General features: G+C 42.8%; 1 protein-coding gene across 4 annotated transcripts in view; it reads left to right on the forward strand.

The window, feature by feature from the left end:
- LOC138769700 (B-cell receptor CD22-like) overlaps positions 1–21,763 on the forward strand; it is a 65,542-nt gene extending 43,779 nt beyond the window's left edge. Inside the window, exons 1-12 of one of the 4 annotated variants that reach the window (XM_069948317.1) lie at positions 3,298–3,347; positions 7,395–7,486; positions 7,568–7,933; positions 9,448–9,735; positions 10,353–10,616; positions 11,920–12,207; positions 14,500–14,760; positions 16,129–16,371; positions 18,049–18,148; positions 19,440–19,470; positions 20,948–21,022; positions 21,443–21,763. In XM_069948317.1, the coding sequence (XP_069804418.1) occupies positions 7,444–7,486; positions 7,568–7,933; positions 9,448–9,735; positions 10,353–10,616; positions 11,920–12,207; positions 14,500–14,760; positions 16,129–16,371; positions 18,049–18,148; positions 19,440–19,470; positions 20,948–21,022; positions 21,443–21,529 (2,046 nt within the window). In that variant the 5' untranslated portion in view covers positions 3,298–3,347; positions 7,395–7,443 and the 3' untranslated portion in view covers positions 21,530–21,763. Of the gene's footprint in view, positions 1–3,297; positions 3,348–7,394; positions 7,487–7,567; positions 7,934–9,447; positions 9,736–10,352; positions 10,617–11,919; positions 12,208–14,499; positions 14,761–16,128; positions 16,372–18,048; positions 18,149–19,439; positions 19,471–20,947; positions 21,023–21,442 lie in introns of those variants that run through there. The other 3 variants (XM_069948316.1, XM_069948318.1, XM_069948319.1) reach the window with 3 other exon arrangements.
- Positions 21,764–24,710: the final 2,947 nt, after the last annotated feature.

Raw genomic sequence — 24,710 nt, forward strand, 5'->3', positions numbered from 1 at the left:
TGGTTATTGGCAATGTGTGGTGGTTATAGGCAACTTGCGGTGGTTATGGGCAACGTGCGGTGGTTAGAGGCAACATGCGGTGGTTATGGGCAACGTGCGGTGGTTAGAGGCAACGTGCGGTGGTTATGGGCAAAGTGCGGTGGTTATGGGCAACGTGCGGTGGTTATGGGCAACGTGCCGTGATTACGTGCAATCTGGCGTGATTACGTGCAATCTGGCATGATTATGGGCAACCTGCGGTGGTTACGGGCAACCTGCGGTGGTTACGGGTAATCTGGGGGGGGTTAGGGGTAATTTGGGGTCTGATTTATCTGGGGTCTGATTTATACATTTTCATCTCCCTCCACCGTGGATTCACGGTGGGGGGACATGACAGCTGTCGGCGGCGCCGGTAATGCCCGGTACTGGCAGATCGCCGCTGTAACGGTAATAGCGGCGATCAGCCGGTATCGGGGGACTGGGGAAGGGGGCCGGAGGACATTACAGAAGTGGCGGCGGGAGGAGGCAACGTTCTGCAGCCTCCTCCCGCCGCCCAATCGCCGGGCGACCGCAGTGTTTATGGGGTTAACTGCCCGCGGGGAGCGCGGCACCCCTCCAGGCAGAGGCAGCGGGAGGATGCTGTGTGACATAGCCTCCTCCCGCTGCCGGATCACCGTTAGGGACAGCGCGGGGAGGCAGAGAAGCCATGACGTTTGGGGAACGTTTGGGGAACGTTATGTTGCGGGAACTACTTGTTTTACATGACGTTCCCCAAACGTCATTTTGCGGCAAGGGGTTAATCAAATACATGAAGGAGATATTAAAGTCTTAAAATTCATGGGTTTTGAGCAGGTAAGCGGCAAGGATATCACAAATGTGAATAAAACCTTATTAACCCCTTAGCGACCCATGACGTATCTGATACATCATGGTGCCGCAGGGGGTGTTCAGAGCGGGGTCCCGCCGGGACCGATCCCGGCTGCAATCCCGTTGCCGCGCCGGCTAATTAAGCCCTTCAATGCAGCTGTCAAACCTGACAGCTGCATTGAAGTGCTTTCCTCCGTGCATCCCTGGTGTCTAGTGGCACGGATCTCCCCCCGTGATGCGATCGCGGGGGGGAGATTCTCGGAATGACGCTGATCCCGGCTCGGCAATAGATTGCTGTGGCCTGCAGCAGGCCATAGCAATCTATTACCGATCTAATGGATCTTTGCTGTGTATATACACAGCATTGATCTCTATGAGAGATCAGTGCTATGTATATACAAGCCCCCCAGGGGGGCTTCTAGTGTATGTAAAAAAAAAAGTAAAAAAGTGTTTTTATTAATAAAAAATCCCCTCCCCTAATAAAAGTCCAAATCACCCCCCTTTTCCCATTTTATAAATATAAATTAATAAATAAATAAATTAATAAACATATTTAGTATCACCGCACACGTAATCCCCCGAAATATTAATTAATCACATTCCTGATCTCGCACGGTAAACGGCGTCAGCACAAAAAAATTCCAAAGTGCAAAATTGCGCATTTTTGGTCGCATCAAATCCAGAAAAAATTTAATAAAAAGCGATCAAAAAGACGTATATGCGCAATCAAGGTACCAGTAGAAAGAACGCATCATGGCACAAAAACTGACACCTCACACAGCCCCATAGACCAAAGGATAAAAGTGCTATAAGCCTGGGAATGGAGCGATTTTAAGTGACATATATTTGTTAACAATGGTTTGAATTTTTTACAGGCCATCCGATACAATATAAGTTATACATGTTACATATCATAGTAATCGTAACGACTTGAAGAACATGCATAACAAGTCAGTTTTACCATAGGGCGAACGGCGTAAATGCAAAACTCCCCGAAATCAAAACAAATTTGTTTTTTTTTCAATTTGACAGCGCAAATGATTTTTTTCGGTTTCACAACATATTTTATGGAAAAATTATGCCTGTAATTGCAAAGTACAATTGGTTTCGCAAAAAATAAGCACTCATATAAGTCTCTAGGTGAAAAAATGCAAGCGCTATGGACTTTTAAACATAAAATGGAAAAAGCAAAAGCGCAAAAACGAAAATTGGCTTTGACCTTAAGGGGTTAAGGACGTAAGCGCGCCTGATAATAAGAACAGGCGCTCAAGGGGACATCGGTCTAAACGACCATATAGACCTCAATATGTTTCTCTGATTTCATTTTGCATGGTGGTAACAATCATGTTTGTATTTTAAATTTTAACCTTGTTTTTAAAATCCACTGTGACGCCCACCTTCCCACACGTCACCAGATCAGGTGAATAAAACCTGTGACGTAGGGGAAGAGGCGGAGACTGACAAAGCGAATATCGTGAAACAGCTGTCTGCTGGAGGTGCACGGCGTCCTCGCCGCCTGCTAATCATGTTTTTAGAAGATCATCAATAAAGATTATTTGCATCGAACGGTGAGTGCCCTTGTATCCTCTTACTGGTGTGTTTAAGAATTGGAGGCATTTCACTGCCGTTCAGCAGGTGAGCACCACCTTTGCAAAGTTAAGTGGGACTACTCCACCCACCCTGTAGTGTATCCTAGCCGCATGAGAAAGGTTGTAGTGCCGGTGGCTGTAACTATCGTGCAAAAGTCAATTTTTAAATGGTTACTTTTAACATACACAAAAATGGGGACAACTATGCTTTTGTGTATGCCAATGGAAGTCAATGGAGAATCGGATCCAAATGGATTGCATACAGTTCGCTTGCATCTGTTTTTTGCATCTAACCCCCCATAAAACTTATACATTGTACAGACTGCAAAAAGGCAGTGTGAATCAAGCCTAAGGCTATGTTCACACTATGTAAAAGTATGGCCGTTGTTGCCATTGGCAACACTTTATGCAGTGTGGAACATTGCCTATTTCTCTATGGGATCCCGGCCGGATCGTATTTGCTCCGGCCAGGATCCCATGCGGACCCGCGAATAACAGACCTGTCAGTTCACAAAATGAAGTGAGCGGCTCAGGCCGCCAGCTTTATTGTGTGCTGTGGGAGGTTCTGATGCAGGCGCGCGCTGAAGCGCCCGCATCGGAACACTGCGGCCGGAAAGATCATCCGCCCGGTACTGCAGTACCGGCCGGGATGATCTTTGTGAACACAGCCTAAGGCTGTAATAGACCCCTAACTGCCTGTAGCTACCCCTCCTCCCCCACACAAAAACACACACTTTCAAGGATAAGGATGTTTTTTACACTTTTCAGTAAAATCTGATTTGATGAGAAAGAATATGAAGCAGCATAGGATGTTGCACATGTTCAGGAAGTTGCTAAATCAAGGAACGTCTCTAAATGTCTAAGAAGAAAATAGCTGCGTGTAAGGTTTGTGATGACTTCTGCTGTGTGACGGTAAGGGATATGATATATACATTATTAGTTATTGTTATTTTATCTCTTATCTTCAGTGACATCAATGATATTACGCATCTACATCCCCCTCCGCACACCTCCTCTATTCATTGTATATAGAGAGTGTAATGTGGAGGAGAAGGTTTATATACTCTGAGGCTAAAAATAATCTGTTACATTTTGCCAGCTCTTCTTATTTCATGCTGCAGTGTCAAGTAACATCGATTTCTTGTTTTACCTTATGTTTGTGTCCATTACCATCTTGTGTCACTACTTATATACTATACATTTACTATGGGGGAGATTTATCAAACATGGTGTAAAGTGAAACTGGCTCAGTTGCCCCTAGCAACCAATCAGATTCCACCTTTCATTCCTCACAGACTCTTTGGAAAATGAAAGGTGGAATCTGATTGGTTGCTAGGGGCAACTGAGACAGTTTCACTTTACACCATGGTGGATAAATCTCCCCCTATATATTTATAACCATATTTCAATGTTGTGTTGCTCTCTACAATACAATCAGGATTCCCCAGGCTTCTCTGTGTGGTTGGTCTTCTTTGAATGTGAAGCCTTAGGCCATGTTCACATGGCGTAAGAGACCGGCCATTCCGTGACTGCTGTACCGGCCGGATGATCTTTTGGGCCGCAGCGTTCTGATGCGCGCGCAACCACTCGCTTCATAGTCTGCACTGACAGGGGTTTCTGTGGCTGCTATTCACTGAATAGCAGCCGCAGAAAACTGACATGTCAGTTATTTGGACTTGGTAAATGGTGAATTTATATCTTTTGTCAACATTTTTTACCCTTTCTTTGTTGTTTTTCTGGTACGATTTTCCACCATTGTTTGCTCATCCCTTTGAGTTACTTTGTGGCTCATAGTTTTGCTGAGCTGCTTGCATTTTCCCATGTATTATGAGCAAAAAGACATGTTTACATTATCCCTCAAAGGCATTTAGAGTTTAAAATGATGACCGCAATTTTGCAGTTTGGCCGTGTGGACTGATTGCCCTTTTTGTCTTTAATTGAAAAGTAAATTGAATTTAATAGTAAAAACTGTAAAAGGACGGTGATAAAAAAAACAAAACTGTGTATGAACAACTAAAAAATAACGTCCGCTATTTGCAAACGACATCCGGAAATTATTGACATAATCGTTATTTTGACGTTCGTGCAGACAATGTCCGTTATTTGATACATTGTGTGTATTGGACGTCTGTCATTCCGTTGACTTTAATGCATTGCATTTAAGTCGATTAAATAGCCGCAATAACGGAAGTAATTTTAAATAGAAAAAGCGAATGCCTTTTCTCTTTCTCTAACGTTGTGTGAACATAGCCTTAGGCTGTCTAGTCTAAGGGTAGTATTACACGGGCCGATGGGGGCCCGATAATAAATGTAAACGAGCGCTGATCTGCTAGATCGGTGCTTGTTTACTGGGCCTATTAAACGTTACCGATGTCCTTGCAGCCCTTGTTTAAATGTCTCAGCTGACAGGTCGCTCAGCCAATCACTGGCTGCAGCGGTCCCGGACAGTGATTGGCTGAGCGGTTTGTCAGCTGAGACAGGCCTCTCTGAAGCTGGAGCGCGCGGACCTGGGGAGAAGCACAGAGCAAGAGGAGCCCTGTAGCCTGGATAGGTAATGTATTATTCTTAGCATATCGTCCGGCCACGCACTGCTATTACACCGACCGATCCGCGGTTGGCACCCGACAATTATAGGTCCACCCCTATATCAACGATCAGCCGATGACAACGATCATCGGCTGATCGGTGTCTTTATTACACAGAACGATAATGGGCTGGATAGGGCCGATTCGGCCAATTATCGTTCCGTGTAATACTAAGTGTACACTGTGTAAGAATCGGACAGTTTCAGTACCAGTAACTTCAGCATTAGGTAGGAATTATTTATGAAATCACTTGCAATAAAGGATATTGCACATTTCAGGAAATAACCAAGTCATTTCTTCCAGTCCTTAATGCAAAGAGTAGAAGCGGCTTTGCTACCTATACTAATGCACAAATCCCAGGGCAATAAAAACAAAACAATGCTACACAAAAGGCTTCCCTGGATATTATATTACTATATAATGAAACCTATACCTATAGGTATATCAGTCCTGTCCCTGAACAATCTGCCCCATTATGAAAACAAATGTGCATATAACCACAAATCTCTGAAATATTCACTAATACTCTATAATGTCACTATATAAGACGCAAGCAATCCCTCTACACAACAGCCACATATACAGTATCGACTACAAAGACCAATAGAGTAGATGATGCAGTGCCTTGACTGAGGCAGAGGTGGCAACCGTTGGCCACGCAATCCACCCCCTTACTAACCGATGATAAAGACTTAGCACACCAGGGGTTGTGGATGATATGGTCATGGATTATTAACACCATTTACCATAAAAACAGGTACAAACAGTATGTAAATAATGTACAAATATTTTCAATAACTTACACAAATAATTGATGCAACAATACCAGCTACTCTTAAAGGAGAAGTCCGGGCAGGCCTATTTTTCTCACAAGTGCCTGGAAGGGGGAGGACAAAAGAAATAACATGCTCTCACCTCCCCCTCTATAACGCTGGTGGCCGCATACTGCCGATCTGGTCCCCGGCTGTTTCCTGGTCTCAGTGGGGGTCCGGGACAAGATGTGTAAGGTCTGCTCAGCCAGTCAGTGGCCGTAGCGGGGTCCCACCTTGGCCGCTGACGGAGGAGGTGAGAGCACTTGTGGAAAAAAATAGGTCTGCCCGGACTTCTCCTTTAAGGAACTAGGGAGGGAGGCTTCAGACATACCAAACCACCTTCCTGGGGAATTTACTCAACAAGAATTAACCATTAAAGCTGGAGAAATCCACTTCCCCAGACTACATTTACTATGAACCGAATGAAAAGGAGAGAGCTACTCAACCCCAAATTTTAAAGAACTTTAACTTTTTAGGGACACGGAAGGTGGCACTGACATGGCAGAGAGTGCCCTTGCTGGGTCATATCCCTACCAGAACAAAGGAGTAGGCTTTGATTTTCTATCACAGCCAACTCCTGTCACCACCAACATCATCTGTCGGCAGTGGTTCTAGACAGCCCCATACACCTTATAGTGATGGCCAATCTCTTCACCATCAAAACTCTTAATTAAGGGCCTTTAGAAACAGGTCTGGATATAGAAAAATCTGAATCAGATTTATAGGAACCAATGACTTTAGGCAGGCAGCTCTAGGAAACAGAACACAGAAAAACTAAACAGACAATCAAGCAAAGTTTCTGAACATAAGGCAAGTTATTATAGCAGAATCTGATGAGTAATACAAAGAGAGAGGAAAAGGAGATGGGCGCATCCTAGTGCAGTATGCCAAAGGTGAAAGATGGCAATCTGAAATGGTATATTAGATGTCACTCACCAGGTAAAGTTGTGCAAGCATTGACACAACTCTATACAAAGCATGTAACAAATAGGTACAGCTCTGAGAGGCCCACTATCGTCATCAGATACCCAAGTGCGCAGAAGAAGACTTCCTCTTATAGGTGAAAGCGCAACCAGCAAAATCGCACATCTTGTCCTATCTATATCACTGTGGCTTGTACCAATTGGGTGGCACATGTGCGATTTTGCTGGTTGTGCTTTCACCTGTAAGAGGAAGTCTTCTTCTGCGAACCTGGTCTGGGTTGGCTTGTCCTTGGTATGAGTAATAGAAGACAGTAGGATGAAGCCTGGAGAACACAGACAGGATGTAATAACATGTTCCCTCATTGGAGCACAGAATGTGGCAGAAACCAAATAGAACAACCGTGCATAGACCTCCAAGATCAAGTGGAATATTATAGTTCTCAGCCAGCATATCTATAATCTCCCCTGCCCCCAATTTACAAAGATTTATATCTGCAAGAAGGTATAAAACATAGTGAAAATCTATGCCAGCTTGACGGTTTTCCGAGACTGCCACATGAACTACATAACTTTGGGTACATACAAATAGAGGATTTGATTGCTACTGACATGTTCTTGTATCTATTCCCCATCTTACAGACGTCTATGACAGGTTTCCTGATTTAGTCGCTGACCATCCTCATACAGAATGGAGGCAGTGAAGCAGGTTTATCTTCTCCTCATCTGTCAAGGTAAATTGTCTCACAATTCCAGAATAATCGGATAGAATGACATTCTGTGACTCCAGCCTCATGCTGTGTCATTGTCTCCAGGCTTCTATCTGGGCTCTGTATGTCAGCTATGGACAATCCCGGCTGAGATCACTGCCCTGATTGGCTCCTGTGTGGAGATTCCTTGTACATATTATCCTGCCGGGACCTCAGGACCTTCCAGCACTGTATGGTACATATTAAATAGTAGTGAATATCCAGAGATCCTAAACACCAAGGACTCATCTTCCATAATGGAGGAATACAGAGGCCGGACCTCACTGGTACCAGGAGAGAAGAGCTGTACCCTGCGGATAGATCCTGTAAGGAGAGAAGATGAAAATAAACATTATTACCCAGGGATCGCAGAAGATAAAGGAGTTAATGCATATCAGAGACAAGCTGTAGCTGTTCTTCTACATGTCACAGGTAAATATGAAAAATGGAGCAAGAGTGAGGAATAACAGATGTTTGTTCAATAGGTTTTGCAAAGAGGAGTTGTGGATGGAAGAGGTTTTCATGGTAGTCTAGGCCAGATAGAAAAGAAAAGGAAAATTACTGATCAGAGAAGTGACCCCCTGTCAGTCACTAGATGGAACTGCACTGTATTCTCTTATATGATGTACAGAGCTTATATAGAGCTGATACCTATTGCTATATATTCAATGTATGGGGAAATATTGGTCTGTTTATAGTATGTGTTATTTGGTAGCAGTATGGTGGTATCCACTATGTGGTGTTGTAGTTATGGTGCCATCCAAACATCTATTCTCCATTCACCTTTCCCCAAAGACATGGTGGCTTTGACTCATCAAACCATAGTGAAGATTTTCACTGATCTGATGTCCATTCTGCAAACTTTATGTTGAGATGTGTCTGGTACTTGATCTCTTGGTCTTCTCATCCTTTCCTATCGTAGATTTTTTTCCCACTTGCTGCTGATGTGGCCTGTCTGACTTATCTCCCCCCCCCCTCAGGACTGTCCATACCCTCAAGTTAGAGATGATGAGACCTGTAATATGGTTGTTCACAGAACAGATGAGATTTGCATTAAGTTTGCATTTTGCTTTACAGAAAACTTTTTGTAGAGTCTTCCTAAAAATTCTCTGTTGATGGAAATATTCTAATAGAGAATGAATCTTTTGTAGGATATAGCCTACTGGCAGGAGGGTGTTCCTGTAAAGGCCTACCTATAGACTAGGTCAAGAATCCCCTACACCAGGCGGAATTCACCTTACTCTTTGTAGTGGTCGGTCAGGAAAAGTTGAGGCTGTCAGTTCTAGGTAAATAGGATAGAGGTATGGTCCTCAATAATGGTCGGTAGGGTGTCCCACCAAGTGGTCACATTATTTATCACAGTAGATTAAATAGATGACTATACAGTATCTTAGAAAACTTCTTCAGTCTGTAATGCACATAAAGATTCCATGTCTTAATTTCTGTTGGGTCACATTCCACTCCCATTTTCTTTAATTCTGATAGATGGGTTAATCAGGGAGTATATGGAAATGTGTCATCACAATATCATGTATGTAGACTTAGCAAGAGAGAGTCCATAAAGTAGTCCCACCGTAAGGATGTTCACATGGAATACCTTTGGATAGTTTTTACCTAGGAATAAGGGAAAACCTCTACTTGATCCTGGATGAACCACTACCAAGTGTAGGGTGAGTTCCACCTGGTGTAGGGGACGCTTGACCTAAGTGACTCATAGTCTATAGATAGGAACACCCTCCTTCCACTAGGCCGTATCCTACTTTTCACCATCCATAAAGAATGTGGTGATGGATATACTACTCACCTGTATATATGTTTACTGAATAAAATTTAGTTTGAATGACACTAAGATAGTCTACCATCATTCTTTGTTTCTTTTGTACTTTGTATTAGAGAACGGAAAAAAAAAATTAATAGTGTCTGATGTTTAAAATAAAATTCCACAGATAAAGTCAACGTTCGGATTCTTGGATCTGGATTAATACCTGAGGGAGAAGCCACCACTATTCGATGTACAGCCGATCACTCATGTCGCTCCAATCCTCCTTCTCTAAAATGGAACAAACCAGGGAAAGTTAAAAAAACATCAGTGGAGATTTCTGGAGGATCCTGGAAAGAAGAATCACAACTTACTTATATGCCCTCCTATGTGGATGATGAGAGTCTTGTTCAATGTACAGCTACATATCCTAATAGAAAGAAAACTGTGAGATCAATGACACTGAACATTTACTGTACGTATTGTAGGTGAAAGGGACAATTCTAGTATAAACTCATTCTGGGTTCCTATATAAAAGGGGAATTTAAAGTGGATGTTATTTGGGACTGGTGATTTATATGTGTTAGTGTTTTTAAGCTTGTTGGGTTAAGCAGGTGAGGTTTAATGTAGAATTTACACCATCCCTACTCATGTTATCTGTCATTGGATTATTTTTGGAAAATTCACCAAAGAAGAAGGTATTTAATAGATTGGTCTTTTTCTTATCCACCTTTTAACTATATGTAGAATAAAAACTTTATCTTCTTACTATAATAGTGTTTTGTTTTTGTTTCAGTCTTTGTGGTCTTTAGAAATCTTTAATGAAATCTTTAAATATTTAGTGATTTTGTAGCCTGCTTACCAAACAGTTTATTAATATTTAAATTAAAATTTGAAACTTCACGTTTGTGCCCAATATTACCTAGGTGACCCTTAGGTTGTTGAATAAAATTAGGAGAAAGGGTTGTGAAGACATTATAATTTTTTTAAAGAAACAAAATATTTTCCTTTTTTCTTGAGTTTCCATTTATAGAACAAATATAGTAAATTACTTATATTCATTAAATCATAACAATATTTTGCCCTCAACAGATGCACCAAAAAATGTGACTGTCACCGTCATTGGGAAGGATGAAGTGATGGAAGGAAGTGATGTGACGTTACAATGTAACAGCTTCTCCAAGCCTGGCGCATTTGAATATGAATGGCACAAAGGGAAAGAGAAATCCAGATTACTGGAGAGAGGACGAGAAATCATAGTGAGAAAAGTGACCAGAGACATGGAGCCCTATTCCTGTACTGCCATAAATTCTGTGGGGAGAGGAGAATCAGCCCTGACACAGATACCTGTACTATGTATGTATACAGAGATATATACAAAACAGAACAATCACTGAGCTCAGGGAGAGCAGCAAAAAAAAAAAAAAAATTAAAAAAATCCAATGGGGTACTCATCCAAGAGTCTCTATTGATACATTGCTCAATTTCAATGTAAGGCAATGAAAGGGGTCCGTTAAGCCTCAGTATCAAGTCTCAAAACATCGGAATAGCCAGATATCTCTCTCCCACCCCCCAAGGGAAAGAAGCCTGTTGCCAAGGGGTGCAGGTCACCAAACCACCCTGATATGTAGCCCCTTATGTCCCACTCGGTAACAAGTGTTGGGAAACAAATAGGGAAAAACAGGGTGGCCCCTTTTACATCAAAATCAAACTCAGTTGTGAGTATAACAACATGATGAGTGACTACCAAAGCCAGGTATCCATCCACAGACAGCTGTTTCGGGGTATTGCCCCTCATCAGTGTGGAGCAGGATTCTGGTTAATGGGGGCAATGAAAACTAAACCAACAAAACACAACAATCACTGAGCTCAAGAAGATCAGCAAGCAAAATCCAATGAAGTACTCATTCAAGAGTCTCCATTGATACATTGCCTCCTGTATTATGTGAATATGCAAGAAAGCCTTAGTTGCTAGTCTCAAACCTCCACATATCCCTTTATTGCATATTCACATTTATAGGGGGCAATGTATCAATAGAGACTCTTGAATGAGTACTCCATTGGATTTTTTTTTTGCTGATCTCCCTGAGCTCGGTGATTGCTGTGTTTTGTTGGTCTAGTTTGCCAGAATCCTGCTCCACACTGCAATACCCAAAACAGCTGTCTGTAGATGGATGCCTGTTTTTGGTAAACCCTTGTCATGTCGCAACTGAGGTAGACTTTGATGGAGAAGGGGCCACCCTGGTATTACCCTATCTGTGTCCCATGACTCCCAACCGAGTGGGACTTAAGGGGCTGCATATCAGGGTGGTTTGGTGATCTCACCACTGGTAGGCACCCCTTTGGCAACAAGTTTCCTTCCCTGGAGGGATATCTGGCTATTCCCGTGTTTTCGGCCTTGCAACTGAGTCTCCACGGACTCCTTTCTTGCATATATGTACTGTGTACTCTATATACTGTATACAGCCTGGAGGACTGAAAAATATCAAACGTTATAGCTTTTACATGCATGAACTGGCCATGACCTATTGTACACACTGCTGATGGTTTCTGCTCCTCTCTTTCATACTGATCTACTTTCTCCTTCTTCTTAATATCTATACTAAAGGAGAACAAAGAAAGAGTCAAGGTTTCTGATGTATAACATATAATTCTACAGATAAAGTGAACGTTCAGCTTCATGGATCTGGAGATATGACTGAAGGAGAAGCTGCCACTATGCGATGTACTGTATATCACACATTTCCCTCCAGTCCTCCTTCTCTACAATGGAATAAACCGGGGGAAGTTACACATCAGTCAGTGGAGATATCTGGAGGATCCTGGAGAGAAGAATCACAACTCACCTATATTCCTTCCTATAAGGATGATGGGAGTTATGTTCAGTGCATGGCTACATATCATAATAGAAGACAATATGCGAGATCAATAACACTCAACATCAATTGTACGTACTATGGGTGAAAGGAATGATTCCACTATTAACTTGTGCTGATGCTGAGGCTTTTTTCTTGTTGCTTTTGAAGAGTATGCCATTTAGAACTAGTAATTTGTGTATGTTACAGTTTTTAAGCTTGTTGGGTTGAGCAGGTGAGAGTTATTGGAGAATTTAACTATCACTACTTGTCATCTGTTATTGAATTTTCCTTGGACAATACACCAGAGAAGAAGGTATTTAATAGATTGGCCTTTTCCTCATCCTACTACACCATTACATCCAGGTTATTTCTGAGAAGACCAGAAGACCAACCTTTTTAGTTTTTTTTTTCTTTACTATGTATGTATGTATAATAGGAACAATTTTTGTTTGCTTTATTCGTAAACTGATTCTCTCTCTTTTACTGTTTGTGATCTTTATAAAACTTTAATGTTTTTCCCACCCTTTATATTTCAGTACGTTGCATGCTTTCTTTTATCATTTAACTCACCCCTTACATTTTATCTAACCACATTGGTTATATAATGTTTACAGTGCCTATTGAGTTGCTCTTAAAGGGGTACTCCTGCTCTGATTTAAAAAAAAAAAAAAAAAAAAAAACAATCAATCAATAATAAACATGGTTTCCCACTTACCAATTTCCCGCAGTTTGAAGGTCCCTAAAGCTCCAGTTGGTGTCTTCAGTTTTTCTTTGCTTCCTGGTTTGAGGTTTCCCATGATGCACATTGTCTCCTGTGATGTCTAACTGACTGTCATGATTGTGCCTGAAAAAGCATCAGTGCTATCCTCTGCGGCAAAGATTTGACCTCAGTGCCAAAGACTGCGCTTTTGGCCTTAAGTCCGTTTTTGGTTTTATTCTGTTCTTTGCTTATTCTTTCCATGTTTCTTAGTTCTCCCTGCACTTACCTTGCTGTGGCTTGCTCAGTGATTGTCTCTGCTGTGTTCTGATGGACAGGTCTCTTTACCTCCTGGCTTTCTGCGTTTCTCCTGCCTAACCTATGAGCTTTTTGCCCGGGACTTGGTTTCCCTTATAAGCTTCTCTCTCCCTTCAGTCTGGGCTCTTGACAGTCTTGTGCAGCTTGTCTGTTCAGCTAGATCCAGCCTTTTGCCTTATAGTCTGAATTTCTGGTTTCCTGACCCTTGCCTGTTTCTTAGCAGTCTTTGTCTTTTGGTTCTGTGTCTCGCTTTGTCCTCAGTGTACCTTGATTAGTCCTCAGTTCACCCTGCTTCTATCTCTGGCTTTTGGTTCTCTGTTTACCTTGGTGCGTCCACTATTAGTTTGGTCCTTCGTTCCTTGCTGCCTTCTTGGTTCTTACCTCTGCCTCTTTGGTTATTTAGTCTTGTCTGCTGTTATTGTTCTACATTGCCTGTATACCTGTTGTCTTTTACTTTGTGTCTTGCTGCTTTCTTGGTCCTGTCTTTCTGTGTGTCTTTGTGACCTTGCCTTGTCTACTGTCATTGTACCTTGTTTGCCTGTACTGTGTCTTGCACTTATTTGAGTGCAGGGACTGCTGCCCAGTTGCGGACGGTCATTTAGGACCTGCACTGTAAGTAGGTAGGGACAGCGTGGGGGGTGATAGCCATAGGGCCCACTTGTCCTGTGTCTCTTTGTTCCCTGGCGCCCTGACACTGACTCTGTAAAACTGTTAGATGGCTTTCATCTTGCTCAGCCAATCAGAGCTCAGAAACCTGTGTCATCAGACAAAAGAGAAGCTGGCTTAACAGGGTTTAGACCCCCCTCCCTCTTGATGATGTCATTGTCACAGAATGGCTGCCACAGAACAGCCTGGGTCAACAGTCATTAGGTAAGAATGAGTTTACTTCACTTCCTGGTGGGGGGTTGAAGGGGGGGGGGATAGGGAAGGGGGGCAGATAGGTGATTGAAGCATTTTACAAACTTATATAACTTTGTAATGTGTTTCAATTACTGGGGAAAAGCTTTTCACTGGAGTACCCCCTTTAAAAGTGTTTTCTTTACATTGTCACAACAATCACTGAACTCAGGGAGAACAGCGAAAAAATCCAATGGAGTACTCAATTACGAGTCTCCACTGATTGTCCCCTACAAAATTTGAATATGCAAAGAAGGAGTCTGTGGAGCCTCAGTTTTCCCTAGTTTTCCCTAAAATGTTTTGTTATTAAGGTTTTAGTTCCTGAAGTTTGGTACTTTCATATCCCACTCACCAAAACAGCTTATTAAGCTGTGAGAAAATGTTTCAAAAGTAACACATTTTTCCTATTTATAGAACCAATATCATATATTAATTATATTAATAAAATTATAAAAATTTCTATTGACAGATGCACCAAAAAATGTGACTGTCACCATTGGGATGGATGATGTGATGGAGGGAAGTGATGTGACGTTACAATGTAACAGCTTCTCCAAGCCTGATGTATATTACTATGAATGGTACAAAGGGAAAGAGAAATCCAGATTACTGGAGAGAGGACGGGAAATTATAGTGAGGAAAGTGACCAGAGACATGGAGCCCTATTCCTGTACTGCCAGAAATTATGTGGGGAAAGGAGAATCAGCCCTGACACAGATACCTGTACCATGTATGTATACAGATACCTGTACTGTGTATGTATACAGATACCTGTACTGTGTATGTATACAGATACCTGTACTGTGTATGTATACAAAGATACCTGTATTGTGTATGTGTGGTGACCACCAGGTGTGATGTTAGTAGTGGTGTTTATCAGCTCAGCCGGAGGTGTTAGTGTCGTGACGCCAGTGCTAGTCCAGCACACAGGTGTTGTATGGCTGGCTGTGTTCTCCAAATGGTCGGTAACCTGCTGGGTTGTTGTGGGTCCGTTGGGCTCTTGTCACGGCATTCCTGAGTGGCAGCTGACCCGCCCAGACTGTACGTACCGCCACTCACAGAAGGGGGGAAATAATCCAAGGTATGCAGAGGTGTGTGTACAGGTGCCGATGTGGATAGAAGATGAGTCCTGTGCTAAATATAAAAATATAACAGCTTTGCTGTAAGGCTTTTCAGTATAACAGTACACATTTTTACAAGTAAATAAATATTGACACACTCTTGACTGCTGCACCTTAGTGCTTGAAAGAGGTGCTTGAGAGAAGTAAGAGAGGTAGTTGTAGCGGTGTTTATAGAGTAGAAAGTAGAGGAGTTTGCCAGAGGAGCCCCAACACAGTGTAGCTTTGCCAGAACCTGGAGATATCTTCAATAGTAAAACATTACTTGTAGTTTAAACTTTGTCTGACCCCCTTCTGCCCCCTGGTATTGTAGAACCCGTCCCAGTAGGGTAGTATAAGCCCTAGCCATGGTTATCTGGGTGTAGCAAGGTTCCGAGGTTTACCAGTTACCCGCACTGCACGAAAAGATACGTAGGCCTTCTGTACTGGCTGCTTTGTCCTATCGAGGCAAGTTCCTCTCTTGTTCGAGATACTACCCTGTTCTTTTTAGACGTGTTCCTGGCGTGGGTCAGGGTGTTCCTTGGTGACTACCCTTCCTTGGGTGTGCTTAGCACTGCATAGTAGATACTGTATAGTGGTAGTAGTATAAGAACTGTCTTAAACTGCATCTGTTCACTTAAGTGACTAGACTACACTGCTGTCCCTTACAGGGGTCCCGGCATAAGCCAGGCCCTGGCTTAACTTCTCCAGGGACTGTTTGCTTCGTAGAATCTGGATAAGACTGATGTGCACTTTCTCCACAAGTACAACCCCTCCTACAGGGGCCTTCCATATGTCTGCCTGTGAGTGGTGGGGATGATTGTGTGCAGGATAAAGAAGAAAGATAAAAGATATAAAAGGGCACCTCCCATTGGTCAGCATGGAACACATAGTACAGATAAAACATTATCCCATGACTACCTTCAGCTGTGCAACACATATAAATACATATACATTATGTTATCATTAATGGCTTAAATTGACTTTTCTCTCTTTTGTAGATGCAGCGACTGGAGTTCACATCACCATGAAGAATGAAGGTGAATTCCCAGCATTGATCTGTGATTTCCTGAGCAGCCGTCCTGATGTCACTCACTACACCTGGATGAAGGATGGAGCTATATTACACAATGAGACAGAGAAGACTCTGACCCTATATAACAATGGGGAGAACAATGGGCAGTATTCATGTATCGCTCACAACACAGCTGGGAATGCCTCCTGCGAAGAGATCTGGATAAAACGTTAGTGACCTGGAACTTGTTAAGAAAGCAATCCAGATTTTTTTTTTATTTTGTCCATCTTGATTCCTATTTCCCCTCTGATATGGTTGTACTAAGGAAGCCTGTATTTCCCATGCAGAGAAAGAAGTATGGAGTCTCATAACTGCATTTTTCTATGACCTATCTTAAAGGAGAAGTCCGTCAATTTTTTTTGTATTGCCCCCCCCAAAAGTTATACAAATCCCTAATATACACTCATTACAGGAAATGCTTTAAAAGTGCTTTTTTCTCTGCACTTACTACTGCATCAAGGCTTCACTTCCTGGATAAAATGGTGATGTCATTTCCTGGATAAAATGGTGATGTCACTTCCTGGATAAAATGGTGATGTCACTTCCTGGATAAAATGGTGATGTTACAATTCGACTCCCAGAGCTGTGCGGGCTGTGGCTGCTAGAAGGGATGATGGCAGGGGGATGCTCAGTGTCCCTCCAGTTACCCGTGTCCCTCAGTGTCCCCCTGCCATCATCTTCTCCAGCAGCCATCGACATCACCATGTTATCCAGGAAGTGACATCACCATTTTATCCAGAAAGTAACATCACCGTGTTATCTAGGAAGTGACATCATCATGTTATCCAGCAAGTTACATCACCATGTTATCCAGGAAGTGACATCCCCATGTTATCCAGGAAGTGACATCACCATGTTATCCAGGAAGTGAAGCCTTGATGCAGTAGTAAGTGCAGGGAAAAAAAGCACTTTATAAGCATTTCCAGTAGTAAATGTATATTCGGGATTTGTATAACTTTTTGAAGCCAATACAATACTTTAAAAATAATTCGCTGGACTTCTCCTTTAACCCTTTGAGGACTGGCAGTCCGACAGAGAGATTGGGACCTGCGGGGGTCGCGGTCACTAAGTGACAGGAGCGACATATAAGGGGTTGATGATGCAGCGCGATCGGTGCAGCCTGTCATTAACTGTGAGGACCCGGCTGAATGCAGCCGGCCCCCACCTGCTATGAAGCACGCTCTGCTCCAGAGCGTGCTTCATACCCCAGGACATACCTGTACGCACAGATCGTCTGGTGACAGGCAGCCAGGGAGTACAGGTATGTCCTAGGTCGTCTAGGGGTTAAACAGGTTTTATGCAATTTAAAGTTACCTGTCCTTTATCCACAGTATGAATATGCAGTGGGTCCGACCTCCTTGCCCTTGGGGATCTCTAGATTGTCGCAGTGTCCGCTTTGTTATAAATGGAGCCACCAGTCGCTGTGTGACTCAGAGCTCCATTTATTTTCTATCTAACCACTAAAGAGAGACGAGTACAGCCATTGTTTCAAAATAACGTCTCTTATCTGGGCACAGAATGACATGCGACCAATAAAACAGCCGCCAAACTTACGGAAAGAAAAAAAAAAACATTGTGTGGTCGTGGCCTTACAGTGCACTAAGAAAGCAGACCAAAATGGTGAATAAGAATAATAAGAATGTCTGAGATTTAGGCTTCTAGTCAATGAAGGATCCTAAGTTGTGGAGAAGGAAAGCTGTGATTTTATTGAAAGGAATGGAGGAAATTTGCTAATTTAATCTGTCAACAGTAGAGGGCGCTCAAACACTTTATTGATTTCACTTCATATGTTTCCTCTTCCAGTTTATTTCTTCATCCGTTGTCTGTCTGTTATATTTTCTTACAGATGACGGCTTCAGCATTAGTACCATTATCCTTGTAGCAACAAGTGGAGCGATCTGCCTCCTACTACTGCTGCTTGTGCTGCTCGTCTACTGTTTTTGGAGGTAGTGTACTGTATATCATTCATCAGTATATTGTACCAGAGTAGTACACTAGCAGTTTCCCACATCCACAAATGCTTTTATGAAAACCATTTTCCCCGTTGTGCGGTATGTTGATGTAGGACATAAATCACACTGTTTCTTGAGACAACTGGAAGCTTTACTGAACAACCTTTGGAATACAATCCATCACAATACAGTCCCTCAATCACAAGGTGTAGAAAAAGTGAAATTGACTGCCCTAGCAACCAATCAGATTCCACCTTTCATTTTCCAAAGAGTCTGTGAGGAATGAAAGGTGGAATCTGATTGGTTTCTAGGGACAACTGAGCCAGTTTCACTTTACACCATGTTTGATAAATCTCCCCCTATGAGTTAATTTTTGGGAAAATTTGGGCATGGACGTGATAGCCCGTTTGTACTGTCTTTGACCAGAGACCTGAGCAAATATGGTCGGCCAAGGGGAAGGTAGGCAAGAAGCAACTTCTGCAACCCTACACAATGAAGTAAATAGACTTCAGATGAAGATAGACCTGGCAGCATGGACTGGACAAAACTTCAGCAGTAGCCGCACTTTAGTTGGTTAGCACTACATGGTTGATTTGCACAAACACTAGAACGCAGGAACAGGCATGAACCCTGGCCTCCGGCCAGGCTCCTGAGGGAGACTCTCTGCTCTGACTGACTCTCTTGCTGTGGCTACTACAGCCAACCCCTAGATCTGCACTACCCATCCTATATATATATCTTACAGTGAGGTTTTCCATAGGTGGAGAGTAGCCTGAAGTAAACAGAGCACTTATTGGCTCAGGTAGATAAGGAGAAACTTGAAGCTGATAGGCTTAGAAGTGGGGGCGATGACCAGTCTTACTGTCTTTACAGTCTTTAAAGAAGAAATAATGTAAGGGTACTCACCGGTACGTGCTGTAAACTTTATTGTTGTGAAAACTTTCTTGTTGGCAAAAGCAATTAGCAGGCGGCAGGGACGCTAAAACCCTCCAGTAGACAGCTGTTTCGCGTCTCCACGCTTCTTCGGGCACCACAAAGACATAGTTAACCCCTACATCTACAACCTTCAGTGAATAGAAATCAGATAACACACCATATGACATTTCACAGTTCCAAACACAAAAGAGACCTATCACATTCAGCAGCAGAAACAAGGGGCATGGGACACTGACCATCATTTTTTTTCATCCACTAGTAATGGTTTATTTTTTCTAGTTTGCTTGTTTCTTTTACTTACTACTAAAATCTAATAGCTGTCATAATGGTGCGTCTTTTTTCCCCATAGAAAAAGATGCCAAAAGTTGAAAGGCAATGAGGTACGTGACTCCACTGGACACTGTGGGAAAGAACTTAATGTATTAGAATTAGAGCTTTAATCTTGGCTTTCTGGGTAAGAGGGATCATGTGATCATGTATGTGGAGCCAGGCCTCCAAGGTTTGTGCCCCTTTGCTTTTTGTAACCACTTTTCCCCTTCTCTAGCTAATAATTAGGCTTGATCAAACATCTGAAAAAGCTAGGTTTTATCGAACTCGAACCTAGCCGGACCTTCCGTATTTGATTGCTGATGTCTTTACGGTCCGTGCGGAAGGAGGAGACATCCTGGGGACCGCCTGGAGTTCCGGGATTCAGCCTATTACCTAGGCTGAATCCCAGAATTCCAGGCAGTCCCCGGGATGTCTCCTCCTTCCGCACGGACCGGGAAGGCATCAGCAATCAAATACGAAAGGTCCGGCTAGGTTCGAGTTCGATAAAACCTAGCTTTTTCAGATGTTCGATCAAGCCTACTAATAATGCTGAGAATTGTTACTCTGATACCCTATATGCCAATAGGATTTAGTAAGTCAACCGGTCAGTCACCAGCCCTCAGCTCTCAAAGAGACTTATTAGTGACCACCCCCATCGAAGTCTATGAAACCCTCCGGTGCCTCTGCTGTTTGGTGCCAAAACACACAGAACAGTGTTGGAAGCCTTGCGCCTTCTACTGTGTAGTGGTGGTCACTACTCTAAAGCTTCCTGTCGATTCAATAGGAGTTGAGCTGTGGTGTCCTCCACCACTACACCATAGATGGTAAAAGACTTTCGACAATATTCACTTTGCATAGGTGCCGGTGCAGCTATTGCCCCAAACACCTGATCAGCGAGGGTACGGTGTTTCAGCACTCCTCTAATGAGGCATTGATGACCTAGGTCCTGTGGATATGCCCAGAAAACCTCTTTAAAGGAAAAACCAGAAGCTTTTAGGCAGTGGCGTAGCTACCATAGAGGCAGGGTAGGCAGTTGCTATGGGGCTAATGGGGGAGGGGGGCCCGGGGATCACTGCTCTGATAACCCCTGACCTCTGTTCTCTGGAGCTCCTGCAGAATTCAGGGGTCATCAGTGCACTAGCCATCTCCTTCTCTTCTGCTTTTAACCCTTTATTATGCTGCAGCATGTAAGAGAACATTGGGTCACTTACACACTGCAGTACATAAGGAGTTAAGCAGATTAAGCAGAAGGTGGTCTGCTCCGGCACCTATGTTTTTCACCATAACGGCTTCTAATCGGCCCTTATAGTTCTATACAGTGGACTGACAGAGCAAGCAGCCTTTAGCTCTCTGCTCTGCCAGTTGCTCTCATGACTGCCTCTGACCACAATAGATTTTATATTTTGGCCCCTGCTTTTAGGCACATATATTTTTGGTGGTTTGGGCCATACATTATGAGGTCTATGACTGATCCATGAGGTTATAGGGGTCATTATGCCACAATATGTCTGCTAACCACTATTATTTACCCATTTTCTTTCCTTGTAGACTGAAACATCTCCAGAGACCACATACACTGACCTGGTGAAAAGAGACATACAAAGTGACTATGCTCAATATAAGGTACATAGCTTTATTTAGTTAAAAAAAAAATGCTGTAGCCATATGCTAGCTGATATATTATATATATATATATATATATATATATATATATATATATATATATATATATTGATCCCCATCTCTAACATCATTAATATTATGTTTTTTATTTTTGTCTGAAATGTTTCCAAATGCCCCCCCCAATAAATAAATAAAAATAAATATAAGGATTAATACAATATATGTATCAGCCTGTAATTGGCTCTAGAGACAAGAGTGACAGCCCGCTCAGCCAATTACAGGCCGCAATGCTGCATCATTATAGTCAGCCTGTGGTTTGCTTACTATTTTTAGTTTTTTTTATTATCATATATAGTCTTCTGTGATGTCATTGGTTATTAATAATCTGTATCAGTCATTGTATCTTCTGTTGCTTTACAGCCTGTGAACTCCACATGTGTCGCTGTCAATGAGGGATACAGCCAATATGAGAACTGTTCAAACATTTATCTCAATGTAATAAAATAGAGAAGATTTTACTTACTTAGTGTAATTACAATGTTTTTTTTAAATATCATATTATATTGTCTTCTGTGATGTCATTGTGTATTGATAATCTGTATAAGTCATTATGTCTTCTGTTACTTTACAGCCTGTTAACTCCTTACAGGACATCATACCTACTTGATCCGTATTTTCTACATGTTTTAACTCCTTACTAGAGATGAGCGAACCTGGAGCATGCTCGAGTCGATCCGAACCCGAACTTTCGGCATTTGATTAGCGGTGGCTGCTGAACTTGGATAAAGCCCTAAGGCTATGTGGAAAACAAGGATATAGTCATTGGCTGTATCCATGTTTTCCAGACAACCTTAGAGCTTTATCCAAGTTCAGCAGCCCCAGCTAATCAAATGCCGAACGTTCGGGTTCGGAACGACTCGAACCCGAACCCGGTTCCCTCATCTCTACTCCTTACCCCTTTAGCCAATTTTGGCTTTTATGAAACAGTTTTATTTCATCATGGGCTTGTTTTTATGGGATGAGCTATAGTTTTTACTCGTACCATTTAGGGGTACATATAACATTTGATCACTTTTTATTGTATGAATTTAATTAAAAATGTAAAAAAATTATAAAATAAAAAATTTCCATAGATATATAGTCAATAATATTGAGCTCCTCACACCCCTTTAGTGGTGGTTGCAGAAAAACAGAGCTCCGACTCTTTTGAAGGGGTTGTCTAGTACTATAATATTTTCCTTAAAGGGCTCAAGCTGGTTTAGTCCCTTCCCGACCAACAATGTCCATGTATGTCAGCTGCACTAGGGGGTACAGAGAAGGCTCATAATGTGACCCGTCACTATCAGTCCATGAGGTCCAATTGGTCGTACTGGTTAATTGTACCATTTTAACTGACAGCCGTATTTAAAGGGGAACTATCAGCAGGATAGATGAATCTATCCTGCTGATAGCTCCCTACTGGTCACGAGGTACCGAAGATGAAGGTCTGCCTCTTACTTTCATCCTCAGCGTAGTTCCCATGCTGTTAGTAACGCCTGGTAAGCCATTTGGAGTAGTAAGGGGGGATGGGGCTACCAACCCTCCAAGCACCGATGAGAGCGAGCACCGAGCCTTTCATTTGGAGGGAACTGAGAAGCTATTAAAGGATGCGGGGAGAGACATTGAAGCTGAAGACACTCCTGTGCCCTGGCCATGTTTTATTGGCCCTTGAGATGGGCGATCAGTCAGAAGTCTATTGATTCCAGGTGACAATCCCTAATAAAACTATGAGGGCTGCTACACCCTGTTACTGTATGACCTCCTTTTGTATTATACATTTCTATGATTTTGTATGGAATATATTTTGCCCTCCTCTCCCTGTTGCTGCCGTCATATACTGCTGCCTGAACGACCTTCCTCTGTTCCCTGGCGCTTTATACAATTGTCAATCAGCTTCCAGCTCTCAGTTCTCAGATATATATTTTTTTTAAATGAAAGCTGAAATCTGATTGGCTGCAGTTTTCACTGCTCCACAGAATAATATTTGCTGCGGCTTCCACTTTAACAGCGGCACTATCAGCAGGTTCTGCCAAGAGAACCTGCTGATATGCCACAGAAGCCCTTTAACTTAGGAGTAGATTGATGCCAGAACCACTCCTCTGCGCCGCAGCATTGCTCCTAAATTCACTAATGGCCCCTATGCAAATTTGGGGATTAAGAGCATTTGGGGCACCACTGCATCCTGCTCAGTCCGCCCCCTGCGCCTCCTCCCCTCCTCCTCCCGTCCCGCATAGTGGGTCTTGTAACTGCACCCAGGGCCGGGACAAAGGGTAGGCCAGAGTAGGCGATGGCCTAGGGCGCCATCTCCTGGTAAATTACAGGGGGTGCAATGTAGCTTCACGTAAAAATCCCCCCACCCCGCCTCACACAGCAGAATCCCTTCTCCACTCTACTCCAGCTCCGCAACGGCAGGTCCTGTGCTGCTCCTCCTCTCTTCTGCTTGGCTCCAGAGCTGAAGAAAAGCTTCTAATTAATGTCACATGACCTCTGGAGCCAATCAGGAGAGGGGAGAAGTGCAGGGACAAGTGTAATGGCAGATGACCCAACCCCCGCCCCCCCCTCCTGGCAGAGAACGATGAGGAATCTGATCGGCATCCTCAGAAACATCCTCAGTGTCCTCCTCCACTGCTACTGCTGTGTGGGTGGGTATTTGTGTACTAATGGAGTGAGTGAGTGTGTGTGTACTAATGGAGTGTGTGTGTGTGTGTGTGTGTACACTAATAGTGTGTGTGTGTGTGTGTGTATACTAATAGTGTGTGTGTGTGTGTGTGTGTGTACACTAATAGACTGTGTGTGTACATTAATAGACTGTGTCTGTGTACACTAATAGAGAGTGTGTGTGTGTACACTAATAGACTGTGTGTGTACACTAATAGAGTGTGTGTGTGTACACTAATAGAGAGTGTGTGTGTGTGTGTGTGTGTGTGCGCGCGCACTAATAGAGAGTTTGTGTGTGTACACTAATAGTGTGTGTGTACACTAATAGTGTGTGTACACTAATAGTGTGTGTGTACACTAATAGAGTGTGTGTGTGTGTGTGTACACTAATAGAGAGTGTGTGTGTGTACCCTAATAGACTGTGTGTGTACACTAATAGAGAGTGTGTGTGTGTGTGTGTGTACACTAATAGTGTAAGTACACTAATAGTGTGTGTGTACACTAATAGAGAGAGTGTGTGTGTACACTAATAGTGTGTGTGTACACTAATAGTGTGTATGTGTGTGTACACTAATAGACTGTGTGTGTGTACACTAATAGACTGTGTGTGTGTACACTAATAGTGTGTATGTGTGTGTACACTAATAGACTGTGTGTGTGTGTACACTAATAGACTGTGTGTGTGTACACTAATAGACTGTATGTGTGTACACTAATAGACTGTGTGTGTGTACACTAATAGAGAGTGTGTGTGTGTGTACACTAATAGAGAGAGTGTGTGTGTACACTAATAGAGTGTGTGTGTGTGTGTGTACACTAATAGAGAGTGTGTGTGTGTACACTAATAGAGAGTGTGTGTGTGTACACTAATAGTGTGTGTGTGTACACTAATAGAGTGTGTGTATACACTAATAGAGTGTGTGTGTACACTAATAGAGTGTGTGTGTACACACTAATAGAGTGTGTGTGTGTGTGTGTGTGTGTGTGTGTA

The sequence above is a fragment of the Dendropsophus ebraccatus genome, chromosome 12 (assembly GCF_027789765.1).
Source record: "Dendropsophus ebraccatus isolate aDenEbr1 chromosome 12, aDenEbr1.pat, whole genome shotgun sequence".
Classification (NCBI taxonomy): domain Eukaryota; kingdom Metazoa; phylum Chordata; class Amphibia; order Anura; family Hylidae; genus Dendropsophus; species Dendropsophus ebraccatus.